The sequence below is a fragment of the Benincasa hispida genome, chromosome 8 (genome assembly GCF_009727055.1).
Source record: "Benincasa hispida cultivar B227 chromosome 8, ASM972705v1, whole genome shotgun sequence".
In the NCBI taxonomy this organism is placed as follows: domain Eukaryota; kingdom Viridiplantae; phylum Streptophyta; class Magnoliopsida; order Cucurbitales; family Cucurbitaceae; genus Benincasa; species Benincasa hispida.
In genome coordinates, this window is record NC_052356.1 from 19,834,367 (window position 1) to 19,851,243 (window position 16,877).

Genomic DNA, 16,877 nt, shown 5'->3' on the forward strand with positions numbered 1-16,877 from the left:
GGGTATATTGGCATCAGAACTTAACAAATTAAAAGTATGTTGGAGCTCTCTCCTTATAATTTTCGTATTTGTCTTGAAAAAGAAGTTCCTAATTGTGTTGTCCATCGATTTTTTTCCACTATAGATACCATCTACAAGACAATCATCACAATTTAAACCTGTTACTAAACAAAAATCCTTGAGGCCGTTCTGAAATATGTCCTTCTAAATTAAAGGCCAAGATATTTTGTTTCATAGTCATGCATTGCCTTCTAATTAGGTATGATATGAGTTGGATGGATATCATTTTCATTTTCATATCTAAGAAGTGCCCAAAAGGACCTTCCCTAAATTGTTGGAGTGATGACTCATCTAATTTTCCTATGTTAGATAAGACTTCTAAATTATGAAGGAGCTGACTTTCAATGGATTTGTCCATTCACTTTCTGGAACAATTAATACATTTTTCTGTATATATAACAACAACATAAATAAAAGAAAAAAATAACCATAAATGTATATAAATTTATATAATATCATTAGATTGTACACCTTTAGCTTTTTGTGCTTTTTTCCAGATGTTGATCCTTCCAATGATTTTCTCTTTCCTTTCTCCATTTATCCTAAAAAAACATATTGAAACATTACATTCTTATCATTGATAGTAGCCTATTAGAGATATCACTTAAAGATACTATCAATTATATCCTTCTAATGTTATACTCTTAGTGATACTCTCCGTGATAGATACTATTAGTGATAGCAATAAAAGAGTATCACTGGTAGTACCTATAAAAAATTTTATCACCCCTAAAGAATCAGCAAATAATCACAATACACACAATACAAGAAATAGAGATTGTCAACAAACTATCAACATATTTTTATTACAATCAACAGCAATAGAATCAGACACATTATCAACAAACTATCAATAAACACTACTGTCGGAACTAATTAAATCATTACTGTCACTACTTAAATGACTACCATCAGTAATGATATATCAACAACATATGAGCAAAGTATCAACAAACTGTCAACAAACAAATATTTTTTTGAAATTGAAATCAAACATACTTATACTAATTTTAGTAACAATAATTGGCAACAATATAATCGAGCATAGTACAATAAAAAATGAATGAAATATCAATAATATATCAGAAAATATGAGCAAAGATTGTCACAATGACTGTTATAAAATCGTGAATGAAATACCTAAAAAAGTTGGAGAATGCATGTAACCCTAATTTGAAGGAAATCATTGAGTTAACAACAACTATCAACAAAATATCAGCAAATATCATTTTAGACAGAATCGAAATTATTATTGTCAATGAAAGAAGAACGAAACCCTACATTTTCAAAGTTTTGCTATTAATGATGAAGAGATGAAGAAACGAGGAAGAAGAGACAAAGAAACGAAGATGAAGAAATGAAGAAATGAAGAAGAAGAAACGTACCTTGTGAAGTTTGGAGCGAAATCAAGGAAGATGAAGGGTGGGAACTGATTTGTCTTTCTCGATGATAGGGCTCGAAAGAAGGTGGGCCATTGATTATGTAATGAATCAATTTTTCATACCTGATGGTGGGCCAGACTGTGAAAGAAGGCTTTTCAAAATGGGTCATGTCCATTTTTGTCTTTTCATAATTCTGGGCCTAAATCTGTATTATAAAAACCCTATATTTGCAATTAGTTTTATCTTGTTATATAAACTTTAATATTTATTATATAATCACTATCTATGCAAGCTCCATAATTAATTATTTACTATTTCATTAAATAATCCATTTGTTGTGTTTTGGTTATTATTTATCAACCACAATTGAATTTTACGTTTTTCTATCACAAACTTTGCATGCATAGTAACACCTAAGGTTACTTCTAGAAAGTCAGGTCGTTACAGTTTATATTTGTGGGGACAAACAAATCAACCTTGCATATATGGTGGTTTATATTAATATAATTTTATCACTTATATTGTTTTTTTAAATTACATTATTCCTTGGGCCATATTTACTCTAGGAGAAATGTAATAAATCAACTGTAATATAAAAAGTGGGTCTCATTTGATTACGTTTTGTGTGTTTTACTTGTGTTCTATACACGACTGACATCTAGGGTCGACTCCCAAATTTCTAATAAAAAATATAAATTGATTGATAAGTGAAGGGTGCTCAATTCAATTGCATGAAACTCACTAGCTGATATCATTACCTTTGTCGTTACGATTACCCTTATTATTACTGTTACAACATGAGAATTATGAATTTTCCACATTTACTATTATCATTACCATTTAATCCTACATGGTAATCGTAACAATAATGGTAATAGCAAATGTGATAGATTCATATTTCTAAGTAAACGTGATTAAAAGTAATCCAAATATGTTTGCGATTGTCACTCATTAAGATTGAGCTATCAATAAAATCCTATTACGATTACATAATTTTTATTAGAGATCAAGATTCTCTCACATAAGAAAGGAATGAATAATAGGGGTATGGTATATCATGGTAAACGTGGCCTCATATCATTGTGTTTACAACTCTACATCAATTAATAGGGAAATTTGTACGGACGACCCATTTTTTTGCCCTAAAATATCAAATGACCCATTTTTTAAAAATAATGTCAATTGACCCTCTGCTGACATCATCGCCATACCAAATTACGTAAATGCCTTAACCTCTTTTTCTTCTTATCCTTTTACTAAAAACCAACCAAAACTAAAAACTTTTCAAACATAATGGCTTCATATCGCTCATAAGCTCTGGACGGTTTCGCTGCATTTTAAAATCCATCATTTGAGCTTGCAAAATCTTCCATTTTCGTCGACAAATCGAATCTAATCGATAAATGATTTCAATCTATGCCTGAGGATTTCTTACACTAGTCGGTAATGGGAAAATGGTGTTTCATTCTAGGGTTAGAAATACTGTGAGCCTATGATTTTTTTTGCTTGTTTTTTTTTCAATGTGTTTGGAGGTTAAAGACCAGTAAAAATAGAGAATGTGAGTGAGATAAGTGAGAGTGAAATCGGCGAGAGCGATACTAGAGAAAGCGACACTGGAAAGGGTGGGTCATTCTGGGTTTAAAAATATTGTGAACTTATGATTTTTTTTGTTTGTTTTTTTAGTTTTCGATGTGTTCTAAGGTTGAAGACGAGTAAAAAGAAAGAATGTGAGTGAGATAAGTGACTGTGAAATCAGCAAGAGCGACACCAGAGAAAGTGATACCAAAGAACGACACTAGAGAGAGCGACACCAAAGGGAGTGACACCAGAGAGAGCGACACCCAAGGGGGCGACACTAATGCAAGCAACACCAGAGAGAGCGCACTAACGAGACAATGTTTAATGAGAGTGGTTCTAGCGAGACTTAAACAGAATATTTTATTTACAATTTTTTCTGAAGGAATTATTGGTTGAATCTTTATTTCATGCAGGAGTGATTTAAGATGTCAACACGTTTCAAAATACCTATAACCGATTGATTTTTCGGTCAAGTAACGAGCTTGGCCCATATTAATGCGAACAAGATTATAAAGGAGAAGTTTACCCTATGACAATTAGAGATGTTCAAGAGAACAGTTTTTAGGCGACTTGTAGACATTGATATGGTTTTGAATAGCCAAATTATCCATCATATGTTGTTGAGAGAAGTGAAGAGCACGAGATTGACTCAATGAGATTCTCTGTTGGTGGAAAGGTCGTCACGTTGTCGAAGGATAATTTTTTGTTGATGACTGGTTTGTGGCGATCCCCTTGTGAGTTGATCAGAATGAGCAGTCCTCATATGAACTTGCAATCAAGTATTTCGGTAGCCAAGTGATGAAGGACACATTACATATCAGTCTACTAGAAGAAAAATACAAGGAGTTGGAGTTGAAGATGACGAGGATACTGTAAAGATCACATTAGTGTACTAAACGGAGGTTGCAATGATAGGAAAAAATAAGCACAAAAGTGCAGTGGACCTTAAACATTTCAAGGACATTCAAAACATAGAGTACTTCAACAGTCTAAACCGGGTTACCATTATTTGAGAGAGGACACTCGGTGCCTTAAAGACTAGGGATGGCAACGGGGCTGGAGTGGGGCGGGGATGCATCCCCCATCCTCGTCCCCATGGGGATGTTTAATCCCCGTCCCCACCCCATTCCCCATTTTGGGGGTCGAGGATTCGGATCCCCACGGAAAAAATCTCCGCTTTTTATTTTATTATTTTTATTATCTAAAATTTAGTAATTTATATTAAAATTGTAAATTTTGTGTAATAAATTAGTATTATTGTTAACATATATTTTGTTTAAATTAACAATTAAAAAGTATTTTAATGTTTTTATTATAAAATTTCTTTATATTAGAAAATTAAAATTAAAAGAAAAATTAACTAAAAACAGTAGCTAAGCTACTGTTTCAGTAGTTCATATATATATATATATATATATATATATTAAAATTAGAAAAAAAAATTATAATGAAAAGTTTTGTTTCAATTTTCTTTTTTTCTTATTATTATTGTTGTTGTTGTTTGTTGTTGTTGTTGTTATATATGTTAATAATTAAAAAATCGAGGTGGAGGCGGGGATCGGAGTTCAAGGTCGGGATAGAGAGGGGCGACTAGGGACCCAATTTAAATTCCCGATTTGACCTCCATACCCGGTCAAACCGGAGATTCCCCGCCCCGATCCAATCGAGGACCCGACCCCGCGGGGAATTTTGCCATCCCTACTAAAGACTGCATTGAATGATAAGATTAGTTTATACAAGACGAAGGTGAAAGAAAATAAAATTATGTCGTGAAGTACTCTTTTCGTGGATTTCCACAAGCGTTCCAGGTAAATTTTCTTAACATAATAATCATGTTGTTTGATTTAACATTACTATTGTTCTTAATATATGTTAAATTTTATTTAAGTATGGACGTATGAGATCCTAGCAGTATCGATAGTTGGGAACATTGCGGAGCGGAGCAAGGTAGTTTTGTCTTGTATATTACGATGGCCATGCTCCCACTCAGTGTCCTTCAAAGTACTCGAGAGAGACATATTCGAGTCTAACAATGTAAGTGTACTCTATGCATAATATGTTTATTTGGTTGTTAAATTGACACTAACCATTTTACTGGGATGTTAATGCAGAAAAAGGTTAAAGGGAGTCTTGTCATGACCGACACTGAGAGGGAGTTTTGGGATACCCCAATGGACAAACGACCTATATTTGATCTAAGTGCCAATGATGATGGTGTTGAAAGCGACAGTAGGTCGAGTAGGAAGGGTAGTTCTGAAAGTGACACTAATGATCATCGTAGAGGTAACAATGATGAACACGAGCATTTTGAGCACAAGGCTCCTGAATGTGGAAGGGTGGAGGGAGGGACATACATACCTAGTGATGATATGTTCCATGATGTGGTGGGGGGCGTACGCGATGAGGATGAGTTGAACCCACCTGATCTGTGGATTCCCATAAAGAGCGATCTATGGATGAAAAGTGTGCTGGTCACAGGGAGGGAGCCAATCCCAACGATTCTATTTATTTGTACCTGCAGAGCATTGACAACTCACTATCGAGGTTGGATGGCCGTATATTGAGTTTAGATAATCATGTATCCAAGATCGAGGAAAATATGACAAACATATCACTGTTGCAGTCTATGTGCAAGGTTTGCATTTACTATCGTTGCTTTATATTTAGTTTTTACGTGTTCGTGAACTCATCATTTTATGTTTACTAATTGAAGGGTTCCATGGTGATTGAGGAGACGACAAGGTCACCCATCTCACATACAAGTGACGATGCCACAATGTCGCTCATCTCACCTCGGGATCCCGATACCACTGATGTGATTGTCTCTCATACTTTCATCCCCCTATAGTGCCTCAAAATACCACCACTACACCTACTCCCATCACCCCTCTAGAGCCCGATACCGCAACATCACTCACTGATGTCCAACCTATAGAAGCCGACGTCCCACATACACAGTCGGACGTGTCTACCTTACCTATTGACATCCCATATCCAGAGCCAACATGTCTGACTTACTCACCATGCCACATATAGAGGCTGACATGTCTGACATCCCAGAGGCCGACATTTCTAATATTGTTACGACCAAGGAGTTACATTGGTCAGTAATTTTTTTTATCAGTAATCTTTGTTTATATTTCGTGATTTGAAATTATATTTTTTAATATTTCTTGGTGAGTAACCTTTTGTTATCTGTTTATGTAGGAATCTCGAAGAACTAGTCGTAAGGGAAAAGGTGTTGATAAATATACACCTCCAGCTCAACTAAAGAAGAAAAGTGTGGATTTTAGGGTACACCTTCCATTTCAAAAGGTTAAGTATCATCTCCTGGGTGTGCCTACGTCACTATTCAGAGCGATTATTGGGTACAATGTAGCACATGACGCTCCATTTAATATCTTTACAGAAACGATGGGCTGGATCACATATGAGAATACCAATAACGAGGTTCGAGATAATTCCTTTAAGCCACTATCGAAGCAATTTTTCAAGGAATTGATTGAACCGAGTTCGTGGGTTGAGTGCAATGTAAGTTTCCTAGTCTTGACTTCTTTACAATTGGATATCTTGTACTTTGACTGACAGTAATTTTTTGTGCAGACCATAAATACTTTATTTCATTTTATGAAAGAAAATTTTTATAACCGACCTGACATGTGCATGCACAAATTCACCATCTTGCCAATTGGAGTAACGGTAAACTTTTATATATTTTGTTGTGCAGAGTTATTTTACCATGATATATTTCGTTACTTAACTTCTCATTTTATTTTGCAGAGCCACCTTAATGCTCGTAGCAAGGTATTTAAATGCATAAAGAATAAGTCGTGACTATAGGTTGCCCTAGTATGGAAGGATGAAGACACGTATAAGAATTACGTCACCAAAAAATTCGATGTCAAATAGGTAGATGTGGATTTCGTGTATACATGAATGAACATCAGTAAGCACTAGATCGTCTTTGCAATGGACATTAACAGAGGTCATATATTCGTGTTCGACTCACTTCCGTTATACATACCAATGACAAAGATGGGGACTTGGCTAGAGCCATTGACTGTCACAGTACCATCCCTACTTCACTACTATGACGTGGATCGTTCAAAATCGGACCTATCCACATCTCGTTGGAAAATCACCCAACCTATGAACGCCAACATACAACATGGGTTGCTTGATTGTGGCATCTTTGCAATAGAACTACTAGAACATTTGGTGACTAGTGTTGATTCTTCCGTAATCACTCAGGAGAGAATGAGTGAATATAGGATGCAGTTAGCATGTCAGTTATGGGCGAACACTTCGTATTTTTTATGTGTATAAAACATGTATTTTTTTATTGTATTTTTTATTGTATTTTTTATGTATGTAAAACATGTATAAAACAATCTTATCTCTTTGTATTTTGTCTTATTGTAATTGAGCTATTTCTCTGTTCATTATATCAATATATATAAAACATTATATCAAAGTTCAAAGTTCAAAGTTCAAACATTATATCAAAGTTCAAACATTGAGAGAGCAAGATTTTGAGAGAGAGTGAGATTGAGAGAGCGAGGCTTTTAGGGAGAGCAACACTTATAGAAAGAGGGATACATTGAGAGAGCGAGATTTTGAGAGAGAGCGAGACTTTTAGGGAGAGAAACAATTATGGAGAGAGCAATACATTGAGAGAGCGAGATTTTGAGAGCGAGCGAGATTTTGAGAGCGAGACTTTTAGGGTGAGCAACACTTATGGAGAGAGCAATACATTGAGAGAGCGAGATTTTAAGAGAGAGCAAGATTTTTAGAGAGAGCGAGACTTACATTTTCAATATACATAACAAGAGCATGAGTGACATTCTATGCATAAGCATGCGTGACATTGTAAGAGTATACATAACAAGAGCATGAGTGACATTCGGAGAGATTGAGCCATATAGAGTGAAGTTTATGAAGTTCGAAGCTCTATTGATCAAATTAAAACTTCTAAAATAATAGGAACCAAATTAACACTTTGTTCAAATCATATGAATCAAATTCGTAAATTAACCAAACTAAGTCCACAAAAGTAAAATATTGCAAAGAAGACATTAATGTAACAACAATCACCAATATAGAAATTATAATAAATATAGAATTAAGCTAAATGTTATCTCCATTTGTGGGGAAAAAAAAGTTCTAACATGATGAATGCCCTTAACAGTGTCTAATTTCTGACCATCCTAATACAAGTTGGATATCATGTCAATCAGATCATGAAATCAATTCAGAAATTTGTGATCCTATAGTTTCTAATATAGAAAATTTCTAACGAAATTTTGAATGGAAAGTTCAATGGTTAAGGCATTTATTCCTTTTCTTGAGATAAAATGTTCAAATCTCCACCTAGCTTAGCGCATTAACAAAAAATGGTTGCCCCATCACCTAAATCAGAAGCTGAACTCAATTCATGAAGTAATGATTAATGAGAAAGGAAAACCTACCAGTTTGCCTTCAAGTTCTCCTTCTTTTGTGCAGCTTCCATTGCTTCAGTATATGAGCTACTCCTTCCTTTAATGTAGCTTTTCTTCCCTCTTTAAAGTTCCACAGCTCCATTACTGTGTATCTACCACTTGGGTTATATTCATTCATTTCCATCAAGGCTGTGACAACCACCCTGTGAACTTCATCTCCATACTCATTCTTCAAATTTTTTAACATCACATCATTTTCATCAATAATTTCCTGAACAAAGATTCATCCATGTTCACCATTATAAGAGCCAAGGTACCCACGTGATATAAACAATCGGAGAAAGTTACTTTAAATCACCGATTAACCCAAAAGTTTAAACCGATGAGTGAAGACAAATCTAATATCATATTATCTAACACTGCCCCTCACTTGTGAGCTTGAAATATGTAGAAGAGACAAACTAATTGAAATCAGTATTAATTAGGGAGGAAATAACATTGCATAGGTGTGAACACAAGACCTCCCTCGACCAACTGCACTGATACCATCTTAAATTTCCAATTGACCCAAAAGCTTAAGCTGATGGGTGAAGACAAATTTAATATCATATCTTCTAACAATATCCATCTACTTCCAAGATCATAAGAATTCCCAATCAATCAAAACAGAAATAAATGCAACATTATACACATTTGATAACCATTTTATTTCCTGTTTTTTGTTTTTAGGAAAATATGCTTAATTACTTGCTGTTTTCTTTGTTTTCTATCTACTTCCAAAATCATACACTGATTTAGTATATATAATATATAAATGCATAGTTTCAGAAACATTTTTTTTTTTGTTTTGAAATCTGGTTAAGGTTTTACACTTGGTATAAAAAACTGAACAATGAACGTCAATGCTGTAAACTTAATATTCAAAAACAGAAAACTAAAGATAAAATTATTATCAAACATGACCTAAATGTTTCATTTTCAAATTCTATCCCATTTGAATATATGTCAGAACAAGCCAAAAGGAAATGATAACGGGGAATAAACGTAGACATTTTATTTTAAATGCATAACTTAGCTTGTCCTGCATTGTCCTCTATAATCCTGAAAGGATGCCAGCTAGGGTCACAAAGCTGGTCCTCCCAATGTGAGCACAACTCTACTGCTTTCTCTTCTGCTTCTTCCTTGACATACTTCAACTTTGTGGCTGTGCAGAATGGTTTGCTGTCAAGATCTCCCATTCTCTTGACACCAATAAAGGCTCGGGTCGACGAGCCAGCATACACCTGCGAGTAAAGGAATTAAATTACAAGGGATGAAAGAATTATCCAAAAGTTAGTACCGATATTGGCAATGTAGTTCGATACTTTGATATTGGCAATGTAGTTCGACCTTTTTAAAGTTGATGTATTCACTAAGCACAAACAAGAAATCAATATGAAAATTTAAATCTCTGATAAATACATTAATCAATTCTTTGCGCGCATCTTGAACTTCATCATTGGTTCTACGCTCTTTGATGATAAGGTTTTGATTGATGTTTTGAAAGTATTCAAATTCTTCTTCCTTCTCATTCAAGTCTTGTTGAATCTGGTCCATTTTTTTCTTGGCATCATCATCTCCATCCTCACCCATATGTTTCATGACTTCTAACGAACCTTTCAACCTTTCAATTTCCAACTCTAACGCTTGTCTTGCATCAAGTTTCTGTTCCAGCACTATGATTTTTTTGTGAAGCTTCTCCTTCTCTTTCTGCAATAAGAACTAATTATAAACACCCTATTCATCACAAATTAGTCTAAATTACCACCCAAAAAACATTTTATTTAAGCTTGCTTATGCATCTACTGATCTCACAAAATAACCAACCGACCATATAACATTTGGTAGAAGGAAAAATTTATCAGATCTTAATATCCTAAGCAGTTGACCCATTTTAGGGATTGACTCCCATCGTCCCTATACCTTTTTCACTTGGATTAATAATCATCAGGCCAACTTGCGATGGCTTCCACAAGAGCATATAATAGATAAGTGAGCATATAATAGATAAGTAATTATATACAAATATGTATTCATACTGCAAAATAGATATTTAGAAATAAAAGTATGAGACATCCTCTGCTAAGGGGCAAAAATGACATGAAAATTCCAATCCTGGTTCTCGTAATAGCTAAACTAAGCCCAAATTTTAAATATGAGGATTTTTAAACAATATTAATGTTTTACAAATCAAAACCAAATAAGTAAGAACCTAAATCTTATATGAAAATCCTCCAAACCATACGAAATGAGCTGAACCAAAAGGAGGTGAGGTGGTGGTCAGATTCAGCATGCTAAGAAAAAAAATGCATGAAAAGTTACTACTGAGATCCTTGCACCAAATTGTTCTTCCAATTAAAAGATTTTCAGACCTGAATGAAACTCAAGAAATCAGAAGGTTGAGAAGGCTCTAAATCATTTGTATATACATGAGTATACATCTTTTCACAATATGAAAATCCTAATTTAAGCTGAAAAGTAAATATACATATACATCTTCTCAAAATATGAAAATCCAATTTTAAGCTGAAAGATAAATCTAGAACTGACAGGCAATAATGATTGAAGAAGTACAAAGAACATGATATTATTCTGAAAAGAAGATATGCCGGCCACGAATGTAATAGTAGTTTTGTAAAGAGGTATAATAGTCATTAGTTAGTTTGAACTTTGAATTAAGTTTACAAATAGTGGGGCTTGGGGGATAAAGGCGGATGGGCAAACATTAGAGAAAAGGAGTGCGGGAGAGACAGCCCCCTAAAAAGCCAATCAACAAACTAGGCTTGGCTAATAATTTTCTACTCAGTACATCAATAATGCTGAATAACATTTGCAGTGAAAAAAGAATTATAATAAAATAGATGACTTCTTAAGGAACTTCGAATCCCAACCATTACAAACATCAGGTCTACATTTAATGGAAGAGACAACAAAAAAAGAAAAAAGGATGATCGGAAAAATTCCACAATTAGTCACCAAAAAGACCTTTGCTTTGAAGAATAAGAGAAGAATAAGAGACCAATTACCAATTCCCCCCCACCAAGTATGAAAACCCTCACAAATCTCTACAATTAAAGGCATACGATAGAAGCAATGAAAGACAATAAGAAATAATAAATATGATGCACACTTGTTGTTCGCCTGCTAGGCACAAGACTTCATCTTCTGCCTTCTTTTGCTCCAAAGTGGCCCTTTCATTCTGATAAAAGAAAAAAGGAAAAAGGAGCTCATATTAGAAAATTATAACTTTTTGTCCCCCCGTCAAGGAGGTGTATTCTTTAGAGTAGACTCTCAACAAGAGTATCCAACAAAGCGATCAATTAATAGAGCTATAATTTAAATGCTTCAAAATGGAAAACACGATGGAGGATACTTTGGGTACTCAGCAGAAATTTATACAGCTAGAAGCATGACATAGCGCAATATTGAAAGCTGGAAATGTTGCATTTAAGTATGTTGAATTAAAAATTGTAAGATGGTACCAGGTCTTCAAATATCATGCAAAATTTCAAAATTTATAGCCTGACCTTTTAAGTCCAAGTTACAGATTCTCCAACAAAATACACATCTTTGAAGGGTAAAAGCTCTAGAACTGAAGGACGCCAAAATGATTCTAAGAAAACTTCACAAGACGAGATAAGACAGAAGTTTGAGTACCATTTTCTTCTCCTGATACAACTTTCTTCTCTCATTATCATTTTTAGCCTCACGATTAAGCAGCTGATGTTCACCTTGCTGAAGTTCCTTCTTCTGATCTTTCAATTGTAGTTTAACCTTTTCATGTTCTGAGACAATATGTTTAAAATGATCCCGTGCATCCTCCTGCATTCTTCTAATTTCTAGAGAGGTGAAACAAAAAAATAAAGAGAAAGTAAGCTATGGAAAGATACAATGGCCAAGAAGCAAATATTTGTGCACATAATCACAGTATCATCTACCAAAGAAAATGAAATCTTACTGTCATTGTAAATTTTAACTGTCTCATCCATTTGTTCCATCATATTATTCAAGGATGCATTAGTCTCTAGCACCTTGTGAGCGATCTCTTTAAGATGTAGATTTTTAGTTTCCAATGTACTGGCCAAGTTTGAGACAAGCTTTAATGCTTTACTGTTATCTTCAGCCTCTTTACCCGATACAGTTTTCAGGTCCCCATTCTTCCGCAGATAATCCCCAAATATATTTTTTGAATAGTAATCATCGTCCCTTGCCACCCAACCATACAATTCCTTTCCCCGGTCCCTTGAAACATTATAGTCCTTCTTCCCATGATGATTAACTTCAAAGCTATTTTCAAACAATATGGCATTTCTAAAACCATCCCAGTCCTTGTTAAACTCAACAATTGCATATCCAGAATGACCAAAGCGGTTCCACAAAGGATGAACCTTCAAAGGGTTAAAACCTTGTCTAATAAATTCATCTCTAAGTTTGGAACCACTTTCCCCAACATGTCGTCCAGCATGTATCTCAGTTTGTATGTTTGCCACAATAGCCATCCAAGGCCAGACAAAGAACTGATCATGATCATAACACCGCTCCTTGCGGACTGGTTGAGGTTGATCCCCTATATGAGAGTGGTTCTGGACTTCAAGTTTATTCTTAGGTTTAGGTTGGTCACGATCATGATGCTGCTCCTTGCAAACAGGTTGAGGTTGAACGTGGTCATAATGATGCTCCTTGAGGACAGATTGAGGTCGATCACGATCATAACGCTGCTCCTTGAGGACAGATTGAGGTCGATCACGATCATAACGCTGCTCCTTGAGNCTTGAGGACAGATTGAGGTCGATCACGATCATAACGCTGCTCCTTGAGGACAGATTGAGGTCGATCACGATCATAACGCTGCTCCTTGAGGACAGGTTGAGGTCGAACACGACCATGACCCTGGCCCTTCAGGATAGGTTGAGGTCGATCACGACCATGACCCTGGCCCTTCAGGATAGGTTGAGGTTGATTCCTATCATAACGCTGCTCCTTACGGATAGGTTGAGGTCGATCACAATCATAATACTGCTCCTTGTAGACAGGTTGAGATTGATCACGATCATAATGCTGCTCCTTGTAGACAGGCTGAGATTGATCACGATTGTAACGCTGCTCCTTTCGGACAGCTTGAGATTGATAACGATCATGGCGCTGCTCTTTGTGGACAGGTTGAGGCTGATCACAATCATCACGCTGCTGATTGCGGACAGATTGACGTTGATCCTCATGACAAAAATACTTATTCATATACCTCTCCAAAGCTAAGTGTTTTGCTCTTTCCTTTGTGCTCCAGCTCTGTGAGCTTCTCCCTGCATCAGAAGCGTGTAGGAGAAGGTCCTTGAATTGCAAGTCCTCCTTCCCACTCCTCCCATGACAGAACGGACATCTGTACCTAGAACCAGAAGCTTTAATTCTTATGAGACCCTGTTTCAGATCCGCATAATAAAAATCTTGATACTTCTTCAAACTATCAGTCTCAGATTCTTTTTTTGAGCCAAGAGACATCTTGGACCTAGAAAAATCAGAGAAGGTTAGTATAGACAACTGGTAAACCAAAACAATGGTAGTCAAATACTGTGAGTAGAATATTCGGGATTCAAGAAGTTACAAGATTAGACTTACAGGATAATCAAAAACTATATATGAACTTTATTTGGTAAAATAATAATCAATTTGAAAGTAATAAAATAAAGTTGCCAATTAGGAGAAAAGGATTTACAACTCACAAGTGGTAACTCCAATAGTTTCTCAGCAATCAAACATCATAATGCTGATTACACTAAATCAAGAACAGGCCAACTGTTTGAGACAAAATGAGAACGACTCATTTCAGTAATCGGTCAAAATAATTGTAAGTGGGAGGCATTCAATGTAAATATTTCAATATTTTCTTTAGCATGATTACTAAACGAGATATTGAAACAAAATGAGAATGATTCATTCCAATAAACGGAGACAACTACTAGAGGAAGGCATTCAATATAGACGTTGAGCATATACAACTTGTATTTCTCTTGTTGGTTTATTACAATCGTGAAACGATAAACGAAATTAGTTCCGAGCATCCTTCAACAATCATTCACTAATAACCAATCAATCAAACAGAACGGCAACACGAAACAGAGAAGCGTCAAAGGAGAAATGAGCAATACAGTCTATATTGAAATGCAGCATGCAGGTACTAAAACGATTCATGTCCTATTGTCGTACCGATCCCGTAGTAACAACAGGAAGTTTTCAGTGAGTCTCCGGTGGCTCAGAGGGTGGAGGGAAGCATTGAGAAGGCCATAACTGAGGGAAATTTAGGATCCTGATAAGAAGGCAAAGGAAAACGGGAGAGAAGGCGGAGAGAAGGCGAAGAGGAGGGTTTTCTTGTGAAGAAAGCAAGAAACAAATGATCTCCGACTCTGCACTGCTGACAGTGGTAGTCCTCCGCCGAACGAGAGAAGATTTTCCGATTTTCGTAATTCAAATCCTTTTTTCTTTTTAATTATTATTATTATATTATTTTTGGTAAAATTACATTTTTTAGTCTCCAGATTTTTTTGAAAAATTTATGTGCGTTTGGTCGAACTTTAAAATGTTTCTCGAGTTTTCAAAAATAGGGTTATTTAATTCACTAAGCTTTTAAATCCACGTTTCTTACCCCCTGGAGTCTTGAAGTAATTTTTTTAAAGTAATCATATAATATTTAAAATTAGAAAAATAATTTTAGAGAGAATAAAAATTGATATTTTTAAATATAAAAAAATGAGTCCATTTATATACAAATTTAACAAAATATTATTATCTATTAGTAGAGATGTCTATGAGGTGGAGATCAAGTCTCCACGGAAAATTTTTCTTTTCTTTATTTTTCTAATAATTTTTTATTTCAGTCACATATATTTTCTTAACAATTCCTTAAACATTTTCAATACAATTTTCATTTAAACAAAATATTATAAATTTTAATTTTTTTTAATAAATAATGATAAAAATAGGGTTGGGGGAAATATTTTTAAAAATAGGTGTTTTGGGAAAGTATGGATAGATTTAGGGTAGTGAAATCGTATACCCGATACATGATTTCCATGTAACATTTAATCCACGTCAGCTGACTGGTTGACCGGTCAAGCGAACTCGTGTACCCGGTACACGATTCGCTTATAAATTTTTTTCCTTTTTTTTTTAAAGTTAATTGTTAAAACTTAATTCCTTCATTGTTGCTTATAATTTTTTTTTAAATTGTTAAACTTAATTCTTTCATTATTAAACTTAATTATATATTTAATCTACAATAAAAACATCTTGCACTCATATTAAAAAAAAATACCATGATATTAAAAAATATTTACAATTAGTTCTTTTGAGATTTGCAATTTGAAAATGATACAATGTGGGATTTAAAAACGACCCTTGGCCCTTACTCCTCATGTGAGTTGTCTTCGTGTCCTTCTAAATTAGGTTCACCCCGTTGTCGCTGTCGTCTACGAAGAATACGTCTTCGATCGATGTCAGCAACATTGAGTCATCTTGTTTGTTGAATAATACTTTCTACGTTGATCAATGTTTGCTGACACATTGAACCCAATTCTGGTAGGTTGTTCTGCATTGAATATTGTTGAACATCGTCGATAAAATTATTCTGTAGAATAAAAAAAATATTAAACAATATTCATATTATACATATGGAAAATGTCTGATTTGAAATCTCTTACCATGCAGTAATAGTAAGCGCCGTCTGGTGAGATAAACCGCCTCGTGATCGAATTGTACCAGGGAAAGTAGTCGTCTGATACAGCTGGTCCATCTATTAATTCTCTCTGTGCACAACGATCACGTCGTCTATGCCAGTAGGATAAATACTCCGCATGGATTCGACGCCAGTCTTGGTCGTGCTTACCTCTTAAATCGATCTGGTGTAGTTCTAGGAGTGTATAGGACAACGAAGGTATCGTTTATCGCATACCGAACTGTCTCAGCACACGATCTGGATGATGCCACTCTACTATATGGAAGCATATAAGAGGGCTAACAGTCAACCAGATGTCTTCACCATCACGACAATAATTAGGTAAGGATGACCAAATCTGTGAATATGACGTCCAAATAACCTGACAAAAAATAATAATAAGTATACATATAAAATTTTTTAAATATTCATTTATATACATATTTACTACCTGATTGGGTGTCAGCATGTCGAATTTTTTTCTGTACACGAGCAATATATTTGCTGACTGTTCAGAGGCAGCTAATACACCACTCCATCTAAAATTATGAAAACTACAATTAATTTATATTGTTATATAAAATGGTAAAGAAATAAATATATAAATAAAATAATACCTGACACTAAGTGGACGATGATCTAGGGCCTATAGTTGGACTTGTGGTGCTACAATTG

The 16,877-nt window shown here is 34.9% G+C and overlaps 1 protein-coding gene across 1 annotated transcript; it reads right to left on the reverse strand.

The window, feature by feature from the left end:
* Positions 1-8,271: 8,271 nt before the first annotated feature.
* On the reverse strand, positions 8,272-14,917 carry LOC120083517 (factor of DNA methylation 4-like). Its single transcript, XM_039039292.1, has 9 exons — positions 14,699-14,917; positions 14,215-14,287; positions 13,476-14,000; positions 12,456-13,267; positions 12,155-12,336; positions 11,628-11,696; positions 9,920-10,207; positions 9,531-9,741; positions 8,272-8,731 (listed from the first exon to the last, which is right to left on the reverse strand). The coding sequence occupies exons 3-9, from the start codon at positions 13,991-13,993 to the stop codon at positions 8,499-8,501; spliced, it is 2,313 nt and encodes a 770-aa protein (XP_038895220.1). The 5' UTR covers positions 13,994-14,000; positions 14,215-14,287; positions 14,699-14,917; the 3' UTR covers positions 8,272-8,498.
* Between the last annotated feature and the right edge of the window lie 1,960 nt (positions 14,918-16,877).